The sequence below is a fragment of the Balaenoptera acutorostrata genome, chromosome 16 (genome assembly GCF_949987535.1).
Source record: "Balaenoptera acutorostrata chromosome 16, mBalAcu1.1, whole genome shotgun sequence".
Taxonomy (NCBI): Eukaryota; Metazoa; Chordata; class Mammalia; order Artiodactyla; family Balaenopteridae; genus Balaenoptera; species Balaenoptera acutorostrata.
In genome coordinates, this window is record NC_080079.1 from 34,412,637 (window position 1) to 34,435,886 (window position 23,250).

Here is a 23,250-nt window from a genome sequence, read left to right on the forward strand (position 1 = left end):
CAGATTAAGAGTTTCAGCAGTCTTGTATGCACTTTTTATTTCCTCTTCCTGTGAGAAATGGGTAAAGGAGGAAAAAGCACAATTAGGTTGTTCCAGGTATCATTACTCCGCAAAACAGACCCCTGCTGCTTTTATTGTCACTGGGCTTCTGGGAGGTGGAGTAAAGTTATTATTTTGGCTTGTTTTCATGTTAATTTGTGCCTTTTTGTAATTGTTCTTCATCTATCCAAAGTTGGGGTGTTTTGTTTTTTTGTCTGTTCGTTGCTGTTCCGTAGCTTTTAAATTGCTTTAAATGAACTCGGAACAATGCAAGTCTGAAGTTCTGGGCATCTAGTTTGGACTTGCTCAATGACCTTGGGCATGTGACCTCATTTCTCTGGATGTCAGTTTTCTTTTGTGCAAAACAGGTGAGGGGGGTTTAGACTAGACCATCTTTACAAGGCTTATTGTAATTCCTACAGGTTACTTTTCCTGACATGTGATTGCAGTGGAGGGGACAGGAGTGGTTGGAGTGACGGCACACTCCCAGCCATTGTAGGTGATTCTAGTTTTGGCTGGAGTGGTGTGGCTAAAGCTGAATTTAGGAGCTTTATCATCTTCTGTTTGTCCAAGGTCATTGGTAAGATTGCCAGCTCACTCCCTGGCAGGAGGAATGAGAGGGAGTGAGAGGGGAGGGCAGAAAAAATGGGAGCCTTGATGGGTATGTGGTTCCTGACCACGCCTCAGCGCATTCTCTCTTCCTCCAGGAACCTGACTACTTCTCCCTTACGGTTTCTGAGTAATCTGTGCCTTTCTCTTTTCTTTTGTCCATTTTATCTCTGTTTCTTTCCTTAAACCTCTTCCTCTGAGATGAGCAGGAAAATGCCAGAAATGAAACCCAAAGCTGCCAAATGATTGTTTAGTTAAAAAAAAAAAAAAAAAAAAAAAGATCTGGGGGACAAAAGTTGGATTCTTAAAGGACAAGAATCTGGTGAGTGAATATCATGTAGTCATGTTATATCAGAGTTCATTTGCATGTATTCTTTTAAAAAATATTTTTCTCTTTTTAATTTTAGTTTTAAATGTATTTTTTACTGCAGTAACATTGGTTTACAGCATTTCATAAGTTGCACGTGTACAACATTCTATTTCTACCTCTGTATACACTACAGCATGCTCACCACCAAAAATTTAATTTCCATTCTTCACCACACAGTTGATCCCCTTTACACATTTTGCCTTCCTCCCCATTCTTTCCCATCTGGTAACCACTACTCTGTTCTCTGTATCTACAGGTTTGTTTTTGTTTCGTTTTGCTTTGTTCATTTGTTTTTTGTTTGTTTGTTCTTTATATTCCACATATGAGAGAAATCATATGGCATTTGTCTTTCTCTATCTGACTTATTTCATTTAACATAATACCCTCAAGGTCTATCCATGTTGTCGCAATGGCAGGATTTCACCTTTTTTTGTTTCGGAGTAGTATTTCCATTGCATATATATACCATATCTTCTTTATCCATTCATCCATTGATGGGCACTTAGGTTATTTCCGTATCTTGGCTATTGTAAATAATGCTGCAATGAACATAGGGGTGCACATATCTTTTCAAATTAGTGTTTTTGTGTTCTTTAGATAAATGCCAGAAGTGGGATAGCTGAATCATATGGTAGTTCTATTCTTAACTTTTTGAGGAATCTCTATACTGTTTTTCATAGTGGCTGCACTTATTCACATCCCCACCAACAATGTATGAGTGTTCCCTTTTCTTTACATCCTCACCAACACTTGTTATTTCTTGCCTTTTTGATAATAGCCATTCTGACAGGTGTGAGGTGATATCTCACTGTGGTTTAATAATTTTTTTTTTCTTGAAGCAGCTACATAATAGAGACATAACATGAAAAGTTTGTTTCCTTCACCATTGACATGTAAAGACATGTAAAAATATGTTGAGTTCAGTCTGGTGATATCATGGGGCAAGTCATACAGGTTATAATGGAATTAAAATTTAACACTATATTGAAATCTGACTTGTTATCTGTCTGGAGTGTATATGCATTGGTCAAACTTTTAAATGACTAAAAGTATGTCTGCCTTAGCTATGGACATAAACACTCAACTGAAAGTGAAAAACTTCAGTTAAGGTGGGCAAATATAGGCTATCTAAACTATTACTTTTGCTAGGTTATTTAACTTCAGTCTGTTTTCCAGTCTCCTTTTGTAGTATCAGTTGAGCAGTAAAGTCATTCATTCATTCATTCATCTGATAAGCAACCCAATGGAAGAAACAACTCAACTTAGAGTAGGAACATCTGGACTCTGGCTAATATTGACAAAATAGCCGATGACCCAGATTTAATCACCCACGTCTCAAATTTATCAGCTGTGGAATCATGGGAACTGATCTTGAGATTTCTTCCAGCTTTAAGGTTTTATAATTTTACAGTTCCATGTACTGAATAACTGCTCTCAGCAAGGTATGGAAGGCATTGCCTTAGGCACTAAAGCAGTTATAGTAATGAATATGGCATTTTTCTTGCTTTCAATCTATTCCAATGGTTTAAAACACTGGTGATGGCAAACCCTTTCCAGGAGCGCCTTCCAACTTTGAGCACTGGGTAAGATTAGGTAACATTGTTCTTTTTTTTTCTTTTATTGTTTTTTTATTTTTGGCTGCGTTGGGTCTTTGTTGCTGCTCAGGCTTTCTCTAGTTGCGGCGAGCGGGGGCTACTCTTCATTGCGGTGGCTTCTCTTGTTGTGGGGCACGGGCTCGCGGGGCACGGGCTTCAATAGTTGTGGCACACGGGCTCAGTAGTTGTGGCTCGCGGGCTCTAGAGTGCAGACTCAGTAGTTGTGGCGCACGGGCTTAGTTGCTCCGTGGCATGTGGGGTCTTCCCGGACCAGGGCTCAAACCCGTGTCCCCTGCATTGGCAGGCGGATTCTTAACCACTGCGCCACCAGAGAATTCGCTAACATTAAGTTCTGACAGAACTGAGGATACTGATACCACCATATATCCATCAGTGGGAATGGAGCAAAGCTGGATGCACTTCACGGGGTGGCGTGGGGGAGAGTGGGGAGAGTAGGATGTAAAAAGCCCTAACAGAGGATCAAGGCAGCACCAAAGAAAGCCCCTGAGTTTACTGAAATGTGTACACTTTTGCCTCTTGAGTACAAAAAACAGCAAGGTCAGGCAGTAAGCAACACTTCTCAAGCTGTAGGATGGTGGGAAGAATGGCCAAGCGATGGGAGTGTTAATGGTGATACCTGTATAGACAGTGAGGCCCCCTGTTAGACTGTAGTTGGGAATGTGCTGTACTGACAACCAACTGGTTTAGAGTTGACCTCAGTCTCTCGTGTGCAGTCCCCTTCTGAGACTGAACTTCTTAGGACCTAGTATGAACCAGGAGCATTTGGGGGTTACTGAAGTCCCTGTGGTAAGGATGTCATTGATACTTAGCAGTGCAGAAGGAGATTATGGAAACCACAAAACCCACTTGATTTTTCATATTCTTTGGGTTCAACCAGGTTCCGAGAGCCAACTCTGAATCTTAAGATCAGAGTGCCTGCCAGCCAGAGGTGGCCATTTTCCCTTGAGTTTCACGCAGACAGCCAGGTTGTGAGACTGAATCTAGCTGAGATTAGATTAGACAGACTTCTGAGGCCTCTCTCAACGTGAAGACTTTGTTTTTTGTTTGTTTTGTTTTGTTTTAATTAATTAGTTAATTAATTTTTGGCTGCGTTGGGTCTTCGTTGCTGCACGCGGGCTTTCTCTACTTGCGGAGAGTGGGGGCTACTCTTCGTTGTGGTGCGTGGGCTTCTCATTGCGATGGCTTCTCTTGTTGCGGAGCATGGGCTCTAGGCATGTGGGCTTCACTAGTTGTGGCACTGATGTTGAATATACCTTTTAAAGGTTGACCCTAGAAACAATGCCCTGGCAAGAGATTTGAGACATCTTAGTGCAATAAAGTCATTGATTCTTGGTCCTGAAAGCCACCATCAGAAGTCCGCCATGCTCCCTTCTTTCAGGAAGAATTACGCTTAATATTCTCTCAGGTGCTTTGTGGATGAGGCTTGGCAAAGGGCCACTTCACACATTTCTAACGCTGAGTGCCTAACACCTGCTACCCAGGGGCAAATCGGTGTCGTGCTACTTTTTGCTTTCTTGATCCTGGCAAGAAAAATGTGAAGCTGCCAGTTTTATGTTGAAAATTCATACATGAAGCGTTCAGTGGTCTGTAAGGCATAATGCATCTGCTGTGATATGGCAGCGGTGACCATACCTACTTTGTAATTTCTATTGAACAGCTGTTCTGTTGAATAGGGATGTGCTTTGAGTGGGTCTGAGCAGAGTTTTCACTCAGAAACAGCTGCTTAGACATCTGACACCTTAAGCCTTATCAGCTAACTTGGCCTTAGGCATTAGGATACAAAGCCTATTGAGCCCTGGGCTTTGGAGCCAGGGAGCCCCAGGAACGAGGATCCCAATTCTCACCTCTTACTTCCTAAGTGCTCATGAGCTAATGAATTAAAACCTTCAGCTTCAGAGTTCTTAATAACACCTCTTACCTTGCAGGGGTGTTTGAGGATTAAATGAATACACATGTGAAATTGCACACGGGAATTCCTAAACTTCCTTCCCTATTTGATAACGTTTACTTTTATGGAGCCCTAAAATGTGCCAGACAGTATATCAGAAATCAAGTCTAGAAAAATATGTATAACATGGTTTGGTCTTCTAGGGAAGCAACTGGTTGGAACACAAGAATGAGTTACAAACCAGAATAGACATGCAAAAATTATAATGCAAAAGCAGATGGAAGAGTGAAAAGCTCCATGGACAAAGTGTCCTTGAGTTGGTCTTAAAGGATGAGTGGAAATTTGACAGAAGTAATGAAAAGAAAGACATTCTAGGTTTGGAACAGCATCAAAAAAGGCCGGGGAGCCACGGGCCTGTGGGGTGAGGTTGACAGAGTAATCTGGTGTGATTGGGATTGCGCTTTACTCGTAAATCACTGGGGGGCCACTAGGCTGCATTGTGGACAGATTAGTTCTAGTCAGGTAGACTAATTAGATGGTTTACCAGTTGAGGCAAATGCTTTCCAGGGCAGAGGGAGCTCATTCCAGGGCTAGAATGAGAAGGCAGGAGCTAATGTGAAAGGTACTAAGGAAGCAGCCCAATCGAATTAAATGAATAAGAAAACCTTGCTGGGCAGGCCAGTTGGGCCATCCTTCCTCACTCTCTTCTGTAAAATAGGACATGAGGGTTAGGGTTAGGGAGTGTTTAGCCTGTGCATGCCTGCAGGGCTGGGTGGGGTGTCTCTGCCAGAGGCCAGCCTGAGGGCGTTAGCTACCTGAGACTGGAGAGGGAGGCCCCGGAAGAGGTAGAAGAAAGGCACAGAAATAGAAAGTGATACCAAAGACACATTTTGCTATTCTCCCAAAAGTCAAATGGGGAGCATTTCCTCAACCAGGCTGAGCTGTGGTCTCACTCGCATAAGGTCCTTCTCTCCCAACCCAGTTGTCCCACCTGAGGGGTAAAGTGTCATGTCAGCAGTTGTTGAATTGCAAGGAACTCAGGTTTGCTCAAGTTTTTCCCCTAAAGTTAGAGAGAAATTTCCCAGAATACAATCATGGGCCTCACCTGTTGGGCAGGGAAGCCTTTGCTCTTGCTCCCCAGGGGACTGTGTGCCTCAGGCCTCCACCCTTCCCTGCACTGCATCCGTCTCCTCTCTGCACATTGGCTGCCTCAGTGGGGACTCTTACCGCTGCTCCCTTGCAGTTCGCAGCTTGCATGGGGCTCTGGGTTACCACGGAGATGACTTGGTCCTGACTCCACATCTGCTACAGCATCCGTGTCTCTTAATTGAGATGCTTGAGACCAAGACTCCAATTGGTTCAGTTTTGGTCTCACCCCTGGTCCAATCAGCTGTGACAAGGAATACAGAATCCCCGGACAGACAAGGTGGCTCCTACACAAGGTAAGCTTCTGAGGGCCGAGAACATGAACCATCCAGTTTATCTCCCTCCAGTTTGGGGATTAGACCTGCTTCTTCCCATCTTTAAGCTGTAATCTGACCCCACCCCCGCCCCTCCTTTAAGGAGCCCCCTTTCTTTGTAATCAACACATTACGTGAAAGGGGCTGAACTTTGGACTGAGCAGAGTTTCACTCCTGACTGTATCACTAGGAGCTAAATCTTTGGGGCAACTATGTTTCTGAGCTTTTGTTTCCTTGCCTATAAAATGGGGAGAATTACACGGACCTCACAAGGGTACTCTTAAGGATCAACGGTGATAAAACACTATCACAGTGCCTGGCTCGTAGTAGTTATATGGCAAATGCTCCTTTCCTCCCCCTTTGATGCCTGACTCCTTCCCCACTGCTGGGGGTACATACAGAACCCTGGGGGACACCTGAGGGGTGGCCCAGGCTTACATGAATAAATGGGATTGCCCTTCCGCTGTGGCACACAGGCAGCTTGAAGGCAGAGCCCATGTCTGATTCATCTGTGAGAGCACATGATAGCCTCTCAGCTAGGCATAAAGCAGGTTCTTTTTTTTTTTTAATGGTGCTCTAATGTACATAGCATAAAATTTACCTCTTAAATCATTTTTAAATGTACAGTTCTACTTTCTGTCTCTCTGTTTGATTACTCTTAGGTACCTGGTGTAAGTGGAATCATGCAATATTGGTCCTTTTGTGACAGGCTTATTTCACTTGGCAGAATGTCTTCAGGTTTTATCCATGTTGTGGCATGTGTCAGAATTCCCTTCCTTTTTTAAGGCTAAATAATATTCCATAGTATGTCTATGCCACATTTTGTTTATACATTCGTCCACTGATGGACTTGAGTTGCTTCCACCTTTTAGCTATTGTGAATCATGCTGTGAACATGGGCGTACAAATATTGTTTGAGTCCCAGCTTTCAGTTCTTTGAGGTTTATACCTAGACGCAGAATTGCTGGATCATTTGGTAAGTCTATGTTTAATTTTTTGAGATACCACCATACTGTTTTCCATCGTGACTGCACTATTTTACATTCCCACCAGCAGTGCAAAAGGGTTCCAATTTCTCCACATCTTCACCACCACTTGTTTTTTTCTGTGGTTTTTGTTTGTTTGTTTGTTTGGGGATAATAGTCATCCTAAGGGGTATAAACGGTAGATTCTTAGCAACTCTCTGTTGACCTGGATTTTCGGTTCACATTTGCCTCATTAACTCAAAGTGAGAATTCCTGCAGTGATGCTGCAGCCTCAGTGGCCAGCAATGAAGCAGCCCTCCTGTGACCGGAAGCCTGTCTGGCAGGGGCCCAGCAGCAGGCTTGAGAGCCTGGTGGCCTCTTGACCAGTGGGGCCCTGGCCTTGTGAGGTCTGTGCAGCCACGGTTGTGCTGAGAGTCATAGCAGAGCAGAAGGCAAGTGGGAAATAGCCTTGGTTCCCTGCAGTGCCAGGTCTTCCGGTTGGCCTGGGCTCTCCAGGCCAAGGCTGGAACCAGAGGTCACCCTGCTTCTCCCAGCAGCACATCCTGGGAGATCAAAGTAGCCCTAGATCAGGTGCCCTGTAGTTCTGTCCCCTAACATCCTATACTCCTTTGTGGCATCTATTGGAACATGTAGTTATGTATTTGCTGGCTTATTTGATTTCTGTGTGCCTCCTCAATCAGACTGGAAGCTTCATGAGGGCAGGGACCATGTCTCTTTCTCCAGCACCTAGCTCAGTGCCTGGCAAATAGTAGATGACCAATAAATAATGTTGAATGAATGATTCTGGCTCCTCCCTTCAGTCATTCAGTTTAGGATCTCAGAGGCCAGGGGGACCACGTAGGACCAAATGAGACCAGATCCCTGTGACCACAAACTACAAAACTGATCTTGAGTATTTAGGACTTCAGGGTTTCCACATGCTGTTTGGGATCCATTAAGCTGCATCTCAAAGGAAGCTGGAAGGCAGGGGAGCCCTAGCCTACCTCTGACCTTGACATTAGGGCTTTGGTCTAATTAATGACAAGAAACCTCTGTGAATCTCAGTTTTCCTAGCTGTGAAGTGGGTATAAGGCCTACCCATGAAGATTGTAAAAGTCAAATGAGATGATGTCTTTAAGGTACGTGGACTAAAAATAGATGTTTATTCCCACCTCACCTCTTGAAGTCTGGCTTTACCCATGAGGAAACTGAGACAGAGACAGGTCAGGATTCATCTCTGGACTCTTGATTCCAGAGCCTCCGTGTGTTTTCCTGGAGGTCATCATGGTTACAGAGAAAAAAAAAAAAAAATGTGCCTAAAACAACCAAGTCAAATTATGATCCCTTCCTACCCGCTCTGAACTGATTGAATTGTTCTGTGTGCTAGGGGCATCTGGCCCCAGTCTGAAAGAGGAAGACCTTGTACCAAGAACAAAAGAACTTTAAAAAAAGAAGAAGAAAAAACAAAACCCAGCCCTCCTGGGGTGAGTTTCCCCAGGGTATGAAAGCCTTTAGGACATGCCATGACTCAGAAGCTCAGAGCTGACATAGCTTAGCAGTGAATCAGTTCCTGGAGAGTCAAGTGGGAGCCATTTTATTAGTGGAGACTACAACTCTTACTTATTACATATAAAGTATTAAGATTCTAATATTTGAATGGCAAGGTGAGTTTCCACTTCCCCTTACCTTAGTTTTCTGGTTTATTACTTTTATCATCTTTTCATCCCAATAGCATAACTTATCAATTAAAAAAAAAATTCCTTCCCTTATCCCTCTTTCATTATTTAAAAAAAGACAGGAAAAAAAAAACCATTCTTTTTGCTTACCTCTCCTCATTGTTGGAATTCACTGCCTGGGCAGTCCCTGTCTCTTTCCATCCTCTTTTTTTTTTTTTTTTTAATTTATTTATTTATTTATTTATGGCTGTGTTGGGTCTTCGTTTCTGTCTGACGGCTTTCTCTAGTTGCTGAGAGCGGGGGCCACTCCTCATCTCGGTGCGCGGGCCTCTCACTATCGCGGCCTCTCTTGTTGCGGAGCACAGGCTCCAGACGCGCAGGCTCAGTAATTGTGGCTCGCGGGCCCAGTTGCTCCGCGGCATGTGGGATCTTCCCAGACCAGGGCTCGAACCCGTGTCCCCTGCATTGGCAGGCAGATTCTCAACCACTGCGCCACCAGGGAAGCCCCTCCATCCTCTTTTTTGCTGCTGTTTCTTCCTACTGCTCCTCTCAGGCATAAACTCATTTAACAAATCTTGTTCGAGAGTGTACTTTGCCAGGCCTTGGGCTCAGCACTGCAGGCTGGATGGGAAACAAGCCAGACTTGGCCACTGCCTGCATGCAGCTTGTAGTCTAGCTGTAGATCCAGCGAGAGTTCAGTGAGTGCAGAGTTAAATGAGTTTAAACTCCTGGAAAGGAGGCATAAATTTTGCAGATTATATTGATGACGAGCACTTTCTAGCTATGAAGCATTGCACTAAAGCTTCACATATATGCATTCATTTGTTTCTCACCAAAAAAGTGAAGTCCCTCATTTTACAGCTGAAGAGACCACGTCTTGGGGAGAGTGAGTTGCCTTGTTCAAGACCCCACAGTAGGTTCCAGGTGGAGCTGGGATACACAGGCCCACCCTGAGGCTGTACACCCACCCCTGTCTAGTGAGGCTGCATTTGACCCACCCTGGGGGTAATTAGTGCACCTGGGCTCAGGGCTTAGGTCCCTAAGCCTGACAATCCAGGCTCTGTTTCCCTGGCCAAATTCAGCCCTGAAGGCACCTAATCAGACCAGTGCCAGGGCCTGGGGCTGTGGTGCCTTGGAGCCAGATACCTCTGGCTTCAGGGGTCTTGTCTGGGGCTCCAGATGCCCTCCAGTTTGTCCCAGTATGCTGGACACATTATGGTGGCCTCCCATGTGTGACATGGCCTGAGGAAGGAGCTTGTTCCCAGGGCACTTACAGGGCAGAAAGCCCTTTCCTGGGCTTGATTGTGTTTGTTCTTCACAACAACTCTAGCAGGTGTCCAGGACATGTATTGTTTATACTCATTTCACAAATGAGCACCTTGAGTCTCAGAGAGGACAAGAGTGGCCAAAGCTGGGTGACCAGGAAGAGGCAAGGCCTCGAATCCCAGACCAAGACTCTTTGTCTCATGCACTTTCCCACTGCGTCGTGCGTGTCTGGTTTTCCCAGTGCTTGGCATCTCTCTTGCATTAAATCTACCCTCCATCCTCTCCCACTAACAAGCTGCCATCCACAGACACTCCTGATCTCCAGCTCTCCCTCATACCTGCAGCAACTGACCAGCCCAGCTCAGCTCAAGAGCCCCGAGGCCAAAGCTCTTCTCAGCATAGGAAGGAGGGCTGAGTGCAGTGGATCTCAAAACTGCTGGGAATGGCAAAAATCCCATTAAAAGAGACGATTAATTATGGGATACCAAGATCTGAGGCTGAGAGTCATAATTCAGCTAAGATTGTTGCCTAGGAGGGTTAGGATGGAGTTATCAAGCTTTTGACTCAGTGCTTTGTGCTTATTTTCAAAGTTCTTTTCTGTGACTATTTTCTCTTGATACGATCTCTTGGAGTCAGGGAGGGCAGAGGAACTGGATCCTCTTCATGTTGTCTGATGGAAGCCGTTTATGATTCTGATGTGAATCCTACACAGAGGCATGTCCCTTGTGTCCTGGCACTTTCACGCTCTCTCCTTTGATCCTCAATGCAACCCTACAAGGTGACCTTTTTCATCCCCTTTTCCAGAACACTGAGGCCTTGAGGGGCCCTCTTGAAACAATAGGAAGTCATCTCCTCAAGCAGGGTCCGAAGTGAATCTGCAGAGCACCAGCCTTAATTCAGTCTCTAGCAAATTATGTCTCAGAAACATGTTAGCCAGAGTCACCAGAGGTTGAGTCTTAGGAGCCAGAACACCTGCATCAAGATTCTGGCTTTGTTTCTTACTAGCAGGTGAGCCTGGACAAACTACTTAATTTTATTGTGCTATTGGGCTTAAATAAGGATAATAATAGCAACAGCTAACATACGAAGCCCTTTGAAGAGTGCCTGGCGTGAGCCCCAAATTTGGTACCTATTACTCCTGGGCATTAGGTTGCCATGTTTATTAATGACGAAATCTAGGTATGGAGAGTTGGAGTCAGTGCCCAAGGTCACCCAGCTGGTAAGTGGTGAGAATGTAGCAGGTTGCCCGGCACCCTCAGCCTGAGGTGCTGGTGAAGAGCACAGGTTTGGAAATGAGGCAGGCATGGGGCTGAAGCTCAGCTCTGCCAGTTAGTAGCTCTGTGATCTTGGGCAAGTCAGTTAACATCCCTAAACCTCAGTTTCCTCATCTGCAAAATGGGGATATTAGTACCTCCCTGTTGGGCTGCACCCTGCAGGCCTACAAGGACTGTGCTTGCCCAGCTTCAAGACCAAAGAAAGAGCCCGGAGTCAGCAACAGGGACATCAGTGGTTTAATGGAGTGGGGAGCTTACACGTCTGAAGCAAGATCCTAGAGCAACACCCCACCATGTGTGGTAGATGGTGGGCAGGACATGGTGGCAGTCTTCACTGGGGGCTGGGGGCAGGGTGGGGAGATTACCAATTATAGGGGAACTGACATCAGGTGGGCTCATTAGTTACCAGGCAAACCAGCAGAGGGGCACGCCCCTCCCGGCCCCTTTGATATGGACAATTACCAGCTGGGGCCTGGGGCAAGTACTAGGAAGGTGAGTCAGGTGAGTAAGATACAGGAGAAGCAGGCACTGGTCGGGCAGGGGATGTAGAGAGAGCAAGAGAACAGCCATCTTGAGTGGCCTGACAGTGTATACTCCACCCCTACATACCCTGTATAACCCTTACAATCTTGGTCCGCCTCTCTTCCGAGATATCCCTGGGGTCAGGTATGTAGAGGGGCACTGCAACCAGATACCACAGATACAATACAGACAGGACACCCCTGGTTTTCACAAACCCAGAGCCGCCCCCAAGTGTGTGGTCAGGCCACTCAAGATGGCTGTTCTCTTGCTCTCTGTACATCCCCTGCCGGACCAATGCCTGCTTCTCCTGTATCTTACTCACCTGACTCACCTTCCTAGGTACTTGCCCCAGGCCCCAGCTGGTGATTGTTCTTATCAAAGGGGCCGTGAGGGACGTGCCCCTCTGCTGGTTTCCCTGGTAACTAATGAGCCCACCTGATGTCAATTCCCTATAACTGGTAACCTCTCCTCCACCACACGGGACTCCCTCCCCGGGAGTGAAGACTGTCACTGCGTCCTGCCCATCGTTCGCTGCACATGGTGGGGTGTCGCTCCAGGACCTTGCTTCAGACGTGTAAGCCCCCCCACTCCGTTAAACCATTGATGTCTCTGTTGCTGACTCCGGGCTCTTTCTTTGGTCTTGAAGCTGGGCAAGCACAGGCCTCGTAGGCCTGCAGGGTGCAGCCCAACACTCCCGAGTACGGATTTGACGTGAATGTGTTTAAAGTGTCTGGCACAGAATGGATGCTCGTATTCAGTTCTCCACCGAGAGAGCCGACCCAGGTGCCTGGCCCACTTGGGCTCCCTTCACCCGCAGCCCAGGCAGTTGGCAGGCCTGGAACGTGACCGCACCCCAGGGTCAGCTTTTAGGAAGTAGATGCTGTATGGGTTGTTCAGATTGACTGGGCTTCACCGCAGCTCCCCTGAGGATTTGGTTTTGATTCAAGAGTGTGTGTGCCTGAAGGGGCGGCTCCAGAGGCCACTGGGGCACTGGGAACAGAAAGCTGAGCAGTAACCCAGCCTGCCTTTTTGTCTGGGCGTTCCTTTAATCAGCAATGTCAGTGACTGTTTCAGAAGTTTACAAAACAGCCTCGCTTTGTATCACAGTTGCCGTTTGGCCAAAATGCCTTTCTCCTAGAACCGGTTTGGCAACATCTCCTGGAGCATTAGTGCAGCCGGTTGGGAAGCAAATAGAGATACTCCTTCAGCCACATTGACCTGGATGGGCCACCTGTCTTCATGCTCCCCCAAGTCTCTCTAACACCTGAGGGCGGAGTAGTCTCCTGCTAGCCCTTCCTGGGGCCTTCCCTGCCTCCTAGTTCTTGTGGACGTTCTTCCAGATGCTGGTAGCTGCTAGGCTCACTGCCAGGGAGGAGCAGGCACTACCCACATGCCAGCTGCCTCTGGCGAGCGTCAGAGGCCTGGATTGGAGCCACGTGGCAGACTTGCTCCACCAGGGCTGTGCCCAGGCCTCTGGGCACTTCCTTTAGTCACTGGGGCCCTGCCCTCCAGAGAGGGTTCCACAGCCTGGGAAACCTCCCGGAGTCCACGATGGGTGCTGCTCAGGTGCCGTAAGAAGAAATAATACTGATGTACTAGCTCCTGCTGGTTTAGTGCTTACGATGTGCTGGGCCCTGTGCTGAGCACTTTGTATTCATTTTCTTAATCATTAAAGCAACTTTAGTCATAATACTTATATGAGCTTATCAAGTCCATTTCATTCAAATCATGGAGAAATGACTCGGGGGTGGGGGGGGATAACAATGTTAATAATGCAGTTCCAGCCTTTAAGGAGTCACTCTCTGGTCTTAATCCTCCAATTCTGGAAATTGCTCTGTGTCTGTATCTTCTAGAGTTTGAATCCTTGCTCTACCACTCACTTGCTGTGTGACTTCTGATAAGTTGCTTACCCTCTCTGTGTCTTGGTTTCTTCCTCTGTAACTGGAGATAATCATAATAGGACTTACCTCTTAGGGTTGGTGTGAAGATTAAATGAGACAGTCATGGGAGGCACTGGGAACAGTGACTAGGTCAGAGCACTTAATAACTGTTAGCCATGTGTGGAAGGGCTTCAGGGGGCTCTGTGAAATTTTAAGCCAAATAGTGGATGCCTTTGTGTATGTCTGTGAATGTTTCTCAAAACAAAGGGGGCATAATCCAGGACCCAGAGAAGATGCAGAAGTATTTCTGAATGGGAGGTCAAGTTTAGCTGCATGGCTGATCTACCTTGCGTACCAAAGAGCTGAGTTACTTAAGAAAGCTTTGTAAGTAGCACCCCCATTTCTCCTGGGGCCATCTCAGTAAGACGCAGCCATCTAACCAGTCAGGACTTGGGGGCGCTTCATATTGGACCTGGAGGAAAACTTAGAGATCATCTAGTCTAAATTCACCAGTTCACACAAGAGGGGCTCTGAGCTTGGTGGTTGAGCCTTATGTCTCCCTGAGGTAACAGCTCAGAGAAATGGAGAGTTCCCTGATTTGAAAGCCCAATGAGAAGAGCTGGACCAATACCTGTCTTCTCCTTGCAGGATTGTTAGGATCAGTGAGATGGTGTGTATGTATTTGGAAGTATGTAAAATGTGTTACTGTCATAGATGTTATTACTTCCATGGGCACCTGGTATTACCAGTTGGTTCTGTTTCTCTGGAACCAATAGTATATATGTACATATAAATGGAGAGAGACAGAGACAGCGAGAGAGGGACAGAGACAGAGAGGGGGAAGAGGGCTCATGCAATTGTAGGGGCTGGCAAGACTGAAATTTCTGGGGCAGGTATATGGTCAGGCCACTCAAGATGGCTGTTCTCTTGTTCTCTGCCCGACCAGTGCCTGCTTTACCTGTATCTTACTCACCTGACTCACCTTCCTACTTACTTGCCCCAGGCCCCAGCTGGTGATTGTTCTTATCAAAGGGGCCGTGAAGGACGTGCCCCTCTGCTGGTTTCCCTGGTAACTAATGAGCGCATCTGACGTCAATTCCCCTATAAGTGGTAGCCTCCCCTTCTTCCCGGGACTGAAGACTGCCACCACATCCTGCCTGCCGTCTGCAGCACATGGTGGGGTGTCCCTCCAGGACCCTGCTTCAGACGTGTAAGCTCCCCGCCTCCATTAAACCATTGATGTCTCTGTTGCTGACTCTGGGCTCTTTCCTTGGTTTTGAAGCTGGGCAAGCACAGGCCTTGTAGGCCTGCGGGGTGCAGCCCAACAGCAGACGAGTAGGCTGGAAATTCAGGTAAGAGTTGATGTAGTCTTGAGACTGAAATCTAAAGGGCAGGCAAGCAGGCTGGAAACTTGGGCAGGATCTTCTGATACAGTCTTGAGGCAGAATTCTTTCTTCTCTAGGAAACCTCAGTTTTTCCTCTTAAGGCCTTCAGCTGTTTGGATGAGGCCCACCCACCTTAAAGAGAATAATCTGCTTTACTTAAAGACAGTTGATTGCAAGGGTTAATCACATCTATAAAACACCTTCGCAGCAACATCTAGACTAGTGTTGGACCAAACAACTGACACCATAGACTAGCCAAGTTGACATACGATTAACAATCACCCTGGTCCTCTCAGCACGGATGTACCAATCCGGTCTTAGGAGTCATGGTGTCTCTCTCGCCATTTCAATAAGGGTTCACACTGTAGGTGAACAGCAAAGGAAATGGTTCCGTGCAAGAGGGCATGGTGGCTTGGCAAGGAGTGCTTGTTCAGTTCTTGGGAAATGTTATTGGGAGGTTGGCATGGGAGTTAATTACTGCAATGGTGACCTTCACAGAACTGAGAGGGAAGCAAGTGTAGCTAATCAAAAAACAGGAAATGTCTCAAAGGATGCCTTGAATCATGGTCCAGAGTGTATTCTGCATTTGAATCAATTGTTATGTTCTGGGTTGAAAGTATTTAATTCCTTACCGTATGCAGAAACAGTTCTCTTCATGACATTAGAGGTGGGAACAGGGGGAGGTAGGGGATGTGGAGAAGGGGAAAGCGTTTCCTGTAATTTAATCTGATGTTTAGTGCCTGCAACTGAGGCCTTTTTTAAAAAAAAGATGTGGAATAATTGAATAAATGTGTGACGTTGTGGCTGCTGATAAGACAGGAATTTATGTACTTTTTTGGCTGACATGTGAGAAAAGGCAATAAAATGTAATGTGTGCACATTTTTTTAAAATTAATTAATTTATTTTTGGCTGCGTTGGGTCTTCCTTGCTGCACGCAGGCTTTCTCTAGTTGCGTTGAGCAGGGGCTACTCTTTGTTGCAGTGCGTGGACTTCTCATTGTGGTGGCTTCTCTTGAGGACCACGGGCTCTAGGCGTGCGGGCTTCAGTAGTTGTGGCACACGGGCTCAGTAGTTGTGGTGCACAGGCTTAGTTGCTCCGCGGCACCTGGGGTCTTCCCGGACCAGGGCTCGAACCCCCGTCCCCTTCATTGGCAGGTGGATTCTTAACCACTGTGCCACCAGGGAAGCCCTGATGTGTACACATTTTGATTAAAAAATCAGAGCCTCCTTCTTGGAAGGGGTTGGGTTGGGTTTCTCCACAAAGGTAGGAGCTAATGCCAACTTCTTTATTTTTCCTTATTAACTAGAGAGATAGGAGGGTAGAGTCAGACTAGTCCTGAGTTAGAGGTTTTCTTCCTAGCTCCGTGATCTTGGGCAAGTTATCTCACCATTCTGGGATTGCTTTGCCCACTTGCAAATTGGGGATAATAACAGTGCCTACTTTGCAAGCTTGCTAGAAGGATTAAATGAAATGATGTATGTGAAGGATTTGGCACATGCTTGGCTGGGAGGGTGCGCCCCTAGAGGGCAGCGCAATTAGCATCAGCATTATGCACAAGTACCGGGTGGGGCATGAAGTTCCACATGCATAGTCCCACCCCGTCTGTGGTCTATCAGTGGCATCTGCTGGGACTCAACCCCTCTGCTTTGTTCTCAACACACAACTGAATCATGTGTTCAGGAACATGTCTTGGAAGATTTGTTGAGCAACTTGGTGTTTTTCGTTGGATAATGAATTCTTGACATTATAAAGTCCAGTTTCTAACATCCTCCTTCCTAAGTGGCGTGTATCAGCCAAGGGAAGCTTTGCCTGGCATTCAGGGCTTCGTCGTGTGACCATAACCTTCCCACACAGCCTGGTTGCCTTGACTTCCTTACGCACACTGTGGTTCCAGCCCATTGGGCTGTGCAGTGTCCCCAGACATAACCTGTTGTCTCTTCATCCGTGGCTGACCCACCATGCTGTTGCCCTCACCTGGAGTGACCTTTTCTTCCCAACTCCACGCTTTCAGTTCCTTCTATCCCCTGCTCAGCCTCTGCTTCCTCTGTGAGGCCTCTGGTTCCCACAGCCTGAAGTCACCTCCCCTTCCTCTGAATTTGCATTTTCATCTGTACCCCTCTGAAGCCTTCTTTCCATATCAGTTACCTGTGGCCATATCTACCTCCTCCTTGAGAGCGGGACCCCACAGTGACCGTTTCGGTGCTTGGCAACTGATATTTCAGAAATATTTGTTGGATGGAGGAATCAGGAAGTTGATTAATGTCGTGGAAGAACTCACTTAGCGGATCATTTCCGTGGGCTGAGCTACCAGGTCCCTTGGCCTGACCTGGCCAGTCATCACTCTCATTATTCCTCCTCTTATGGGAGGGAACTCCAAGATAAGAATAAAGCAAGAAAGAGCATGATGGGGCTTTTTGTTTTTGGTGAAAACATGCAGAAAGATTTGTTTGGTTCCTCTATTCAATAGCCCATAAACTACATTGATGGAACATTTTAAGACCAGGGACTATCTTACACTCTTTTGTTTCTCCAGTTACTAGCACATAGTAAGTGCTTAATAAATGAGAATGAATGAACAAGTGACCTTTTCCACACTCTTCAGCTGCTGACTCTGGAACCATCTCCACTGGGGGAGGAGGGTCAGTGGTACCAGGCTCAGCATCAAGATAGCCTTGCAGCTGTGCCTTCCCACACTCTGATTCCCAGGTCAGTAACCAGGCTTGGGACTCAATTCAAGTGGGCAAGTGCTGACTCTTTCCGCAGCTTCCCTGGAACCCTTATTCCTGCCTTAGCTCCCTGCCTGGAATCTTAGGGACTTAGAGGAGACTGGAATTTTGCTTCAAAACCTTGCTCCCAGTCCTAAGCCTTGTACCCAATTTCTATAAATTATTTGCTGCCTTCTCCTTGCTTTACCTACTTGCTGGGACCTCATACAGTTGCCCATCTTCTCTCTTGAATGCCTGCCATGATCTCAGGGTCCAGATTCACTCCTTCCTGACTCAGTTCTCCACCCTATTCTCCCACTTCCCCCACCCCAAGCCCTGGTTATGGCAGCAAGGGTGGTGGTGAGCTGCAGGGACATTAATGGTGCCCTTTCATGCTTGTCAAAGGCAGGAATTCCTAACCTTTGTCAAGGTCCCTAACTCATTTGAATCTGATGACAGCAATAAACTCTCTCTCCAGAAGAACTCCCAGATGTAATATTTTATGTCTTGGAGCATGCAGTCTTAGACACTTTCAGGATACCTGAAACCTGACCTTGGACTTTTCCTATGGCCACTGCCCAGGATGCCAAGACCATCACACACATCGTATCTATGCATCTTCTTCTTTTTTTTTTTTAATAAACTTATTTACTTATTTTTATTTATTTTTGGCTGCGTTGGGTCTTGGTTGCTGCGCGCGGGCTTTCTCTAGTTGCGGCGAGCCGGGGCTACTCTTTGTTGCGGCGCACAGGCTTCTCATTGCGGTGGCTTCTCGTCGCAGAGCACAGGCTCTAGGTGCGCGGGCTTCAGTAGTTGTGGCATGTGGGCTCGGTAGTTGTGGCACACGGGCTTAGTTGCTCCACGGCATGTGGGATCTTCCCGGACCAGGGCTCGAACCCGTGTCCCCTGCATTGGCAGGCGGATTTTTAACCACTGCACCACCAGGGAAGTCCCTATGCTTCTTCTTTATTCAACGTTTCTGACAGCTTCAAGTGAGGCATTGGTGTGGTAGCAAACACACACTCAGGTTTTGGAGCCAGGGAGACGTAGGTACAGATTCTGGCTCTGTTTCCTTATCAGCTGTATGACCTTGGACAAGTTAACCAGATTTTCTCAGTTAACCACCTTGTCTATAAAATGAGGATGAGAATGTTTACCTTGAAGGTTTATTGTAAGGATTTAGAGTCACCGCAGTAGAATGCACAGCCTGGCACCTGTAGATCGTTATTTAGAGGGAGCAGCTACCATTGTGGATAGAAGCCATTTTGACCAGTTCCATCGATTTCAACATCCTTTGCAGGGCTTCTCTTTTTCTCCCACACTTTCTGGTACTGTACCAGAGAGGAAGATTGAGAGGTTTCTGTCAGACGAGGGGAAGAGTGAGTGGGGTCAATATGGAAGTGTGAGAGGGGAAATCAGGACCACTTCTAGGTGACATCAGAATCTGATCCAGTGAGGGGCTCTGGAGGCTGCATAGAAAGACCAGAGTCAGAGTCAGGATAGGTCCAGGCATGAGCTGATGAGTCAAGTCCTGCCGAAGTTTAAAAAGGGAAGCCAGTTGGGCGATGGGAGCCCACTCAAGTGGAGGAGTTAATGCTTAGCACAGTGAGGATGATGACTCATAGCTTTGCTATGCTGAGGTCGTGGAAGAATGAGGTGGCTAGTCCCACAGCTGGCCGTGTGCTGGGAGCCTTAGCAACGTGACATTCAGCTGAACAAAACCCACTACCTTCTCCATTCCACAGCAGTAGAGGGGAAGCTGAGGAGTGGTTCAAAGCTTGGCCACCAACATGAGACTGCCTGGGTCCAAAACCTAGCTCTGCCCCACTTACTAACTCGGTGACTTTGAATTCGTTACTTGACTTCTCAGTTTCCTTAGCTGTGAAAGGGGGATGAAAATAATTATACGTACCTCCTAGGGTTTGAAGGAGATTAGGTGATGTGAGATAATAGAAAAAATATATGTTGGTCTGTATCTTCCCCCCAACCCCACGCCCTCGCTCATTTTTCCTGGCACAGAGCTCCTAAAACCCTTGTAACTTCCTAAGGGATAAGAGTACTAGGAGTATCTTTTGTTCTATTGAAGCCACTCCGGATGGGCTCCTGGATGGGGGCTGGTCACCAGAAAGACGAAGCCATGATTAGAAGCTGGGGATTTTCAGCCCCAGCTCCACTTCTCTAGAGTGGGGAGAAGGGCTGGAAATGGGGTTAATAATTGATCATGCCTACGTGATGAAGCCTCCATAAAAATCCCAGAAGTATGGGGTTCAGAGACCTTCCAGGTGGGTGAACACATCCATGTACCAGGAGGGCAACGCACCCCCAACTCCATGGTGACAGAAGCTCCTGTGCTTGGGACCCTCTCAGACCTCACCCCATGTATCTCTTCAGCTAGCTGTTCATCTATATCGTTTATCAATCCTATAATAAACTGGTAAATGTAAGTAAGTGTTTTCCTGAGTTCTGTGAGCTGCTCTAGCAAATTAATTGAACCCAAGGATGGGGTCATAGGAACCTCAGATTTATCGCCAATTGGTTAGAAGCCCAGGTGACAACCTGCACTTGCTGTTGGTGTCTGGGGGTGGGGGCAGTCTTGTGGGACCGAGCCCTTAAGCCCTGGGATCTGATGCTAACTCCAGGGAGACAGTGTCAGGATTGAGTTAAATTCTAGAACACCCAGCTGATGTTGCAGAAGATTGCTTGGTTGGGGGAACATGCCCCGCCCAATACATCTGGTGTCAGAGTGTTGTGAGTGTTCTGTGTGATGGTAGAAGAGACCCACAGGAAGAAAAACTTTTTTTCCCCCTGAAAACAGGTGAGCTAAGGTTTACAAAGCCTTTTGTACTGAAACTTAGCTTTCATTTTGTTAAGTGTCTGGGGACTCAGGGACTCAGTAGAAGCCCCTGCTCTTTGGACTTTGCTCCAAGGAAGCTTTAGGCACTAGCTAGATAAACATTTACTCATCTGGGCAGGTGTACTGTCCAGTCTCAGATGCAGAGAAAGAAGACCTTGTGTCCTCAGAAACAGTGAGCCAGGAGTAAATGAAAGGCCCAATTCTCTGCCGGTCCTAGAAAGTGTTCATCTACGAATTACCTTGTATTAGGGCTGTGAGGGGGAATCCAGCATAATCTTTAAGCTGTGTTGGGGTCTTATCACATGCAAAGGCAGCATGGGCTTCAGAGCTGAAATTCCAGGTTTCTATCAGGGCACCACTGCTGCATATGAGGTCAGACACATTCCTCAACGCCTTTGAGTCTCAGTATCCTCATTTATAAAATGGGATACCTGTGGGTCAAAGGTTACCTTCGTTGGCTTCTTTCTGCCACAAGCTGGGGAGATGCACAGGCCCTGGGTGACCTTGGTCTGCAGGATTTGCTGAGGGAGAGACAGAGGATGACAGCATTTCTGTGATTTTGAGTCTCCCATCCCTCAGCTCCTTGTCGGTCTGGAGAGGGGAAAAATGTTTTTAGGCCAAAACTGCTGTTCAGTTTGGAAAACTGATTCAGGTAGCCCTCACCCTAGTCAGATGGAGGTAAAATGTAGGCACACCTTTTGCCCTCAGGGAAAGGTTCTTCGAATGAACAGATGAATGGTACAGGCTCTGTAAATATTTCTAATTGACTGATATCTTTTATTTTTAATTTGCAGATGAGAAGAAGAAAACAAAGAAAGTCGATAGTGAACTCAACCCAGTGTGGAATGAGGTGACTTCGTTATTTTTCTATTTTGTTTCACTGGATAAGCTACCTCTGATTGTCCCATCTTCGGTCAGAGGTTAACTCTTCCGTTTGGAAGGAGAATCTCTGCATTTCACCCCTACCCCCTCCACCTCCCTCTGTGGCCACAGAGACAGCAGAGCAGCTTAAGGACCCTACTGCACAGTGACATGTCCTGTGCAGTAGTGGTGTGGCAAGTGGAGCCTGGATGGGTGAAGGAGGGTGGGGTTCTAGCCTGGTGCAGCCATGCGCTTGCTGTGTGACCTTGTCCAGTTATGCTGCAAATTGGGGTACATCCCTAGAGCGAGGGGTGGGATTAGATCACCTCTGGAGTCCCAGAGGGAAAGCTCTGTAATTAAAAACATATCTGGGCTTCCCTGGTGGCGCAGTGGTTGAGAATCTGCCTGCCAATGCAGGGGACACGGGTTCGAGCCCTGGTCTGGGAAGATCCCACATGCCACAGAGCAGCTGGGCCCGTGAGCCACAACTACTGAGCCTGCGCGTCTGGAGCCTGTGCTCCGCAACAAGAGAGGCCGCAATGGTGAGAGGCCCGCGCACCGCGATGAAGAGTAGCCCCCGCTTGCCGCAACTAGAGAAAGCCCTCGCACAGAAACGAAGACCCAACACAGCCATAAATAACTAAATAAAATTAATTAATTAAAAAAAAAACATATCTGCATGTAATTAATTGAGACTGTATGACATGATACTTTGTGTGTCTGGAAGAGTGTCATTTATTTTTTATGTTGATAAAAAGTAATATATACTTAATATAGAAATTTTGAAAACTTCAGATTAGCTTAAAAAAATTACTTTTGGTCCTACTATCCAGAAGCAACTACTGTTAACATCTCGGAGATATCAACAAATATTTATTGAATGAATACATTTAATAAAATAGGATGTCTTAGAATTAGCCAATTAGTATCATACAGTGAATACAGTTTCCTATCCTATTTTTTCCTACTATTATATCCTGAACATATACCCCGATCATTCCATTCAAAAATATTTTTATTGACTATGTAATATTGTATTGAATGGATATAATTTATAGACCTCCCCCCCACTACTGACTTTATATCTATTTTATACATTGTTTCAGTGTTTAATAGATTTACAGATATGTGAAATTTTTAATTCTTTCCACTGAGTAGGATTTTCCTACGCTGACTAATTTTTGAAAATTTGAACATCTGCCCCATTGTTTTTCCAAAAACCAGGTCAAACCGTTCTGGATAAGTGCAGTGATAAATGTCTTTGTTATTTTGCTAAGTCACAAGGCTGGGATGGCTTCCTTCCACCAACTGCAAATCCCTTCTCCCCTTCCCCTCCCAACGAGTTTCAGTATCCCTATAGAATAAAGACTACTCGTTCTCATTGGATGAGGCCAAGACTAAAAGCTTCTTAATGCCTATCTGAAATGCCCTGCTGGTTTCATGCAGGTTGAGAGGGAATTCCACTTCTCTGCAATTTTCACTGGAACCCAGAGCACAGCCAGCTGGACTGCCAGCTCCATGAGAGCCAGAGGCCTGTCTGCTTGGTCCCTGTGGAAACTGTGGGTTCCTAGCACCTCACACAGAGCTCCAAGACTAAAATAAATAAAAAGTACATGTATGTGTGCATTTAGTGATAACATGCCTCTTTATTTTTTAAATTAATTAGTTAATTAATTTATTTATTTTTGGCTGTGTTGGGTCTTCGTTGCTGCACGTGGGCTTTCTCTAATTGTGGTGAGCGGGGGCTACTCGTCCTTGCGGTGCGCAGGCTTCTCTTGTTGCGGAGCACGGGCTGTAGGCGTGTGGGCTCAGTAGTTGTGGCTCTCGGGCTCTAGAGTGCAGGCTCAGTAGTTGTGGTGCACGGGCTTAGCTGCTCCGC

The 23,250-nt window shown here is 46.6% G+C and overlaps 1 protein-coding gene across 2 annotated transcripts in view; it reads left to right on the top strand.

Moving 5' to 3' along the window:
* The window catches only part of MYOF (myoferlin), a 161,840-nt gene that overhangs the window by 504 nt on the left and 138,086 nt on the right, over positions 1-23,250 (top strand). For both annotated transcript variants that reach the window (XM_057530485.1, XM_057530486.1), the window contains exon 2: positions 21,305-21,360. In XM_057530485.1, the coding sequence (XP_057386468.1) occupies positions 21,305-21,360 (56 nt within the window). The remainder of the gene's footprint in view (positions 1-21,304; positions 21,361-23,250) is intronic.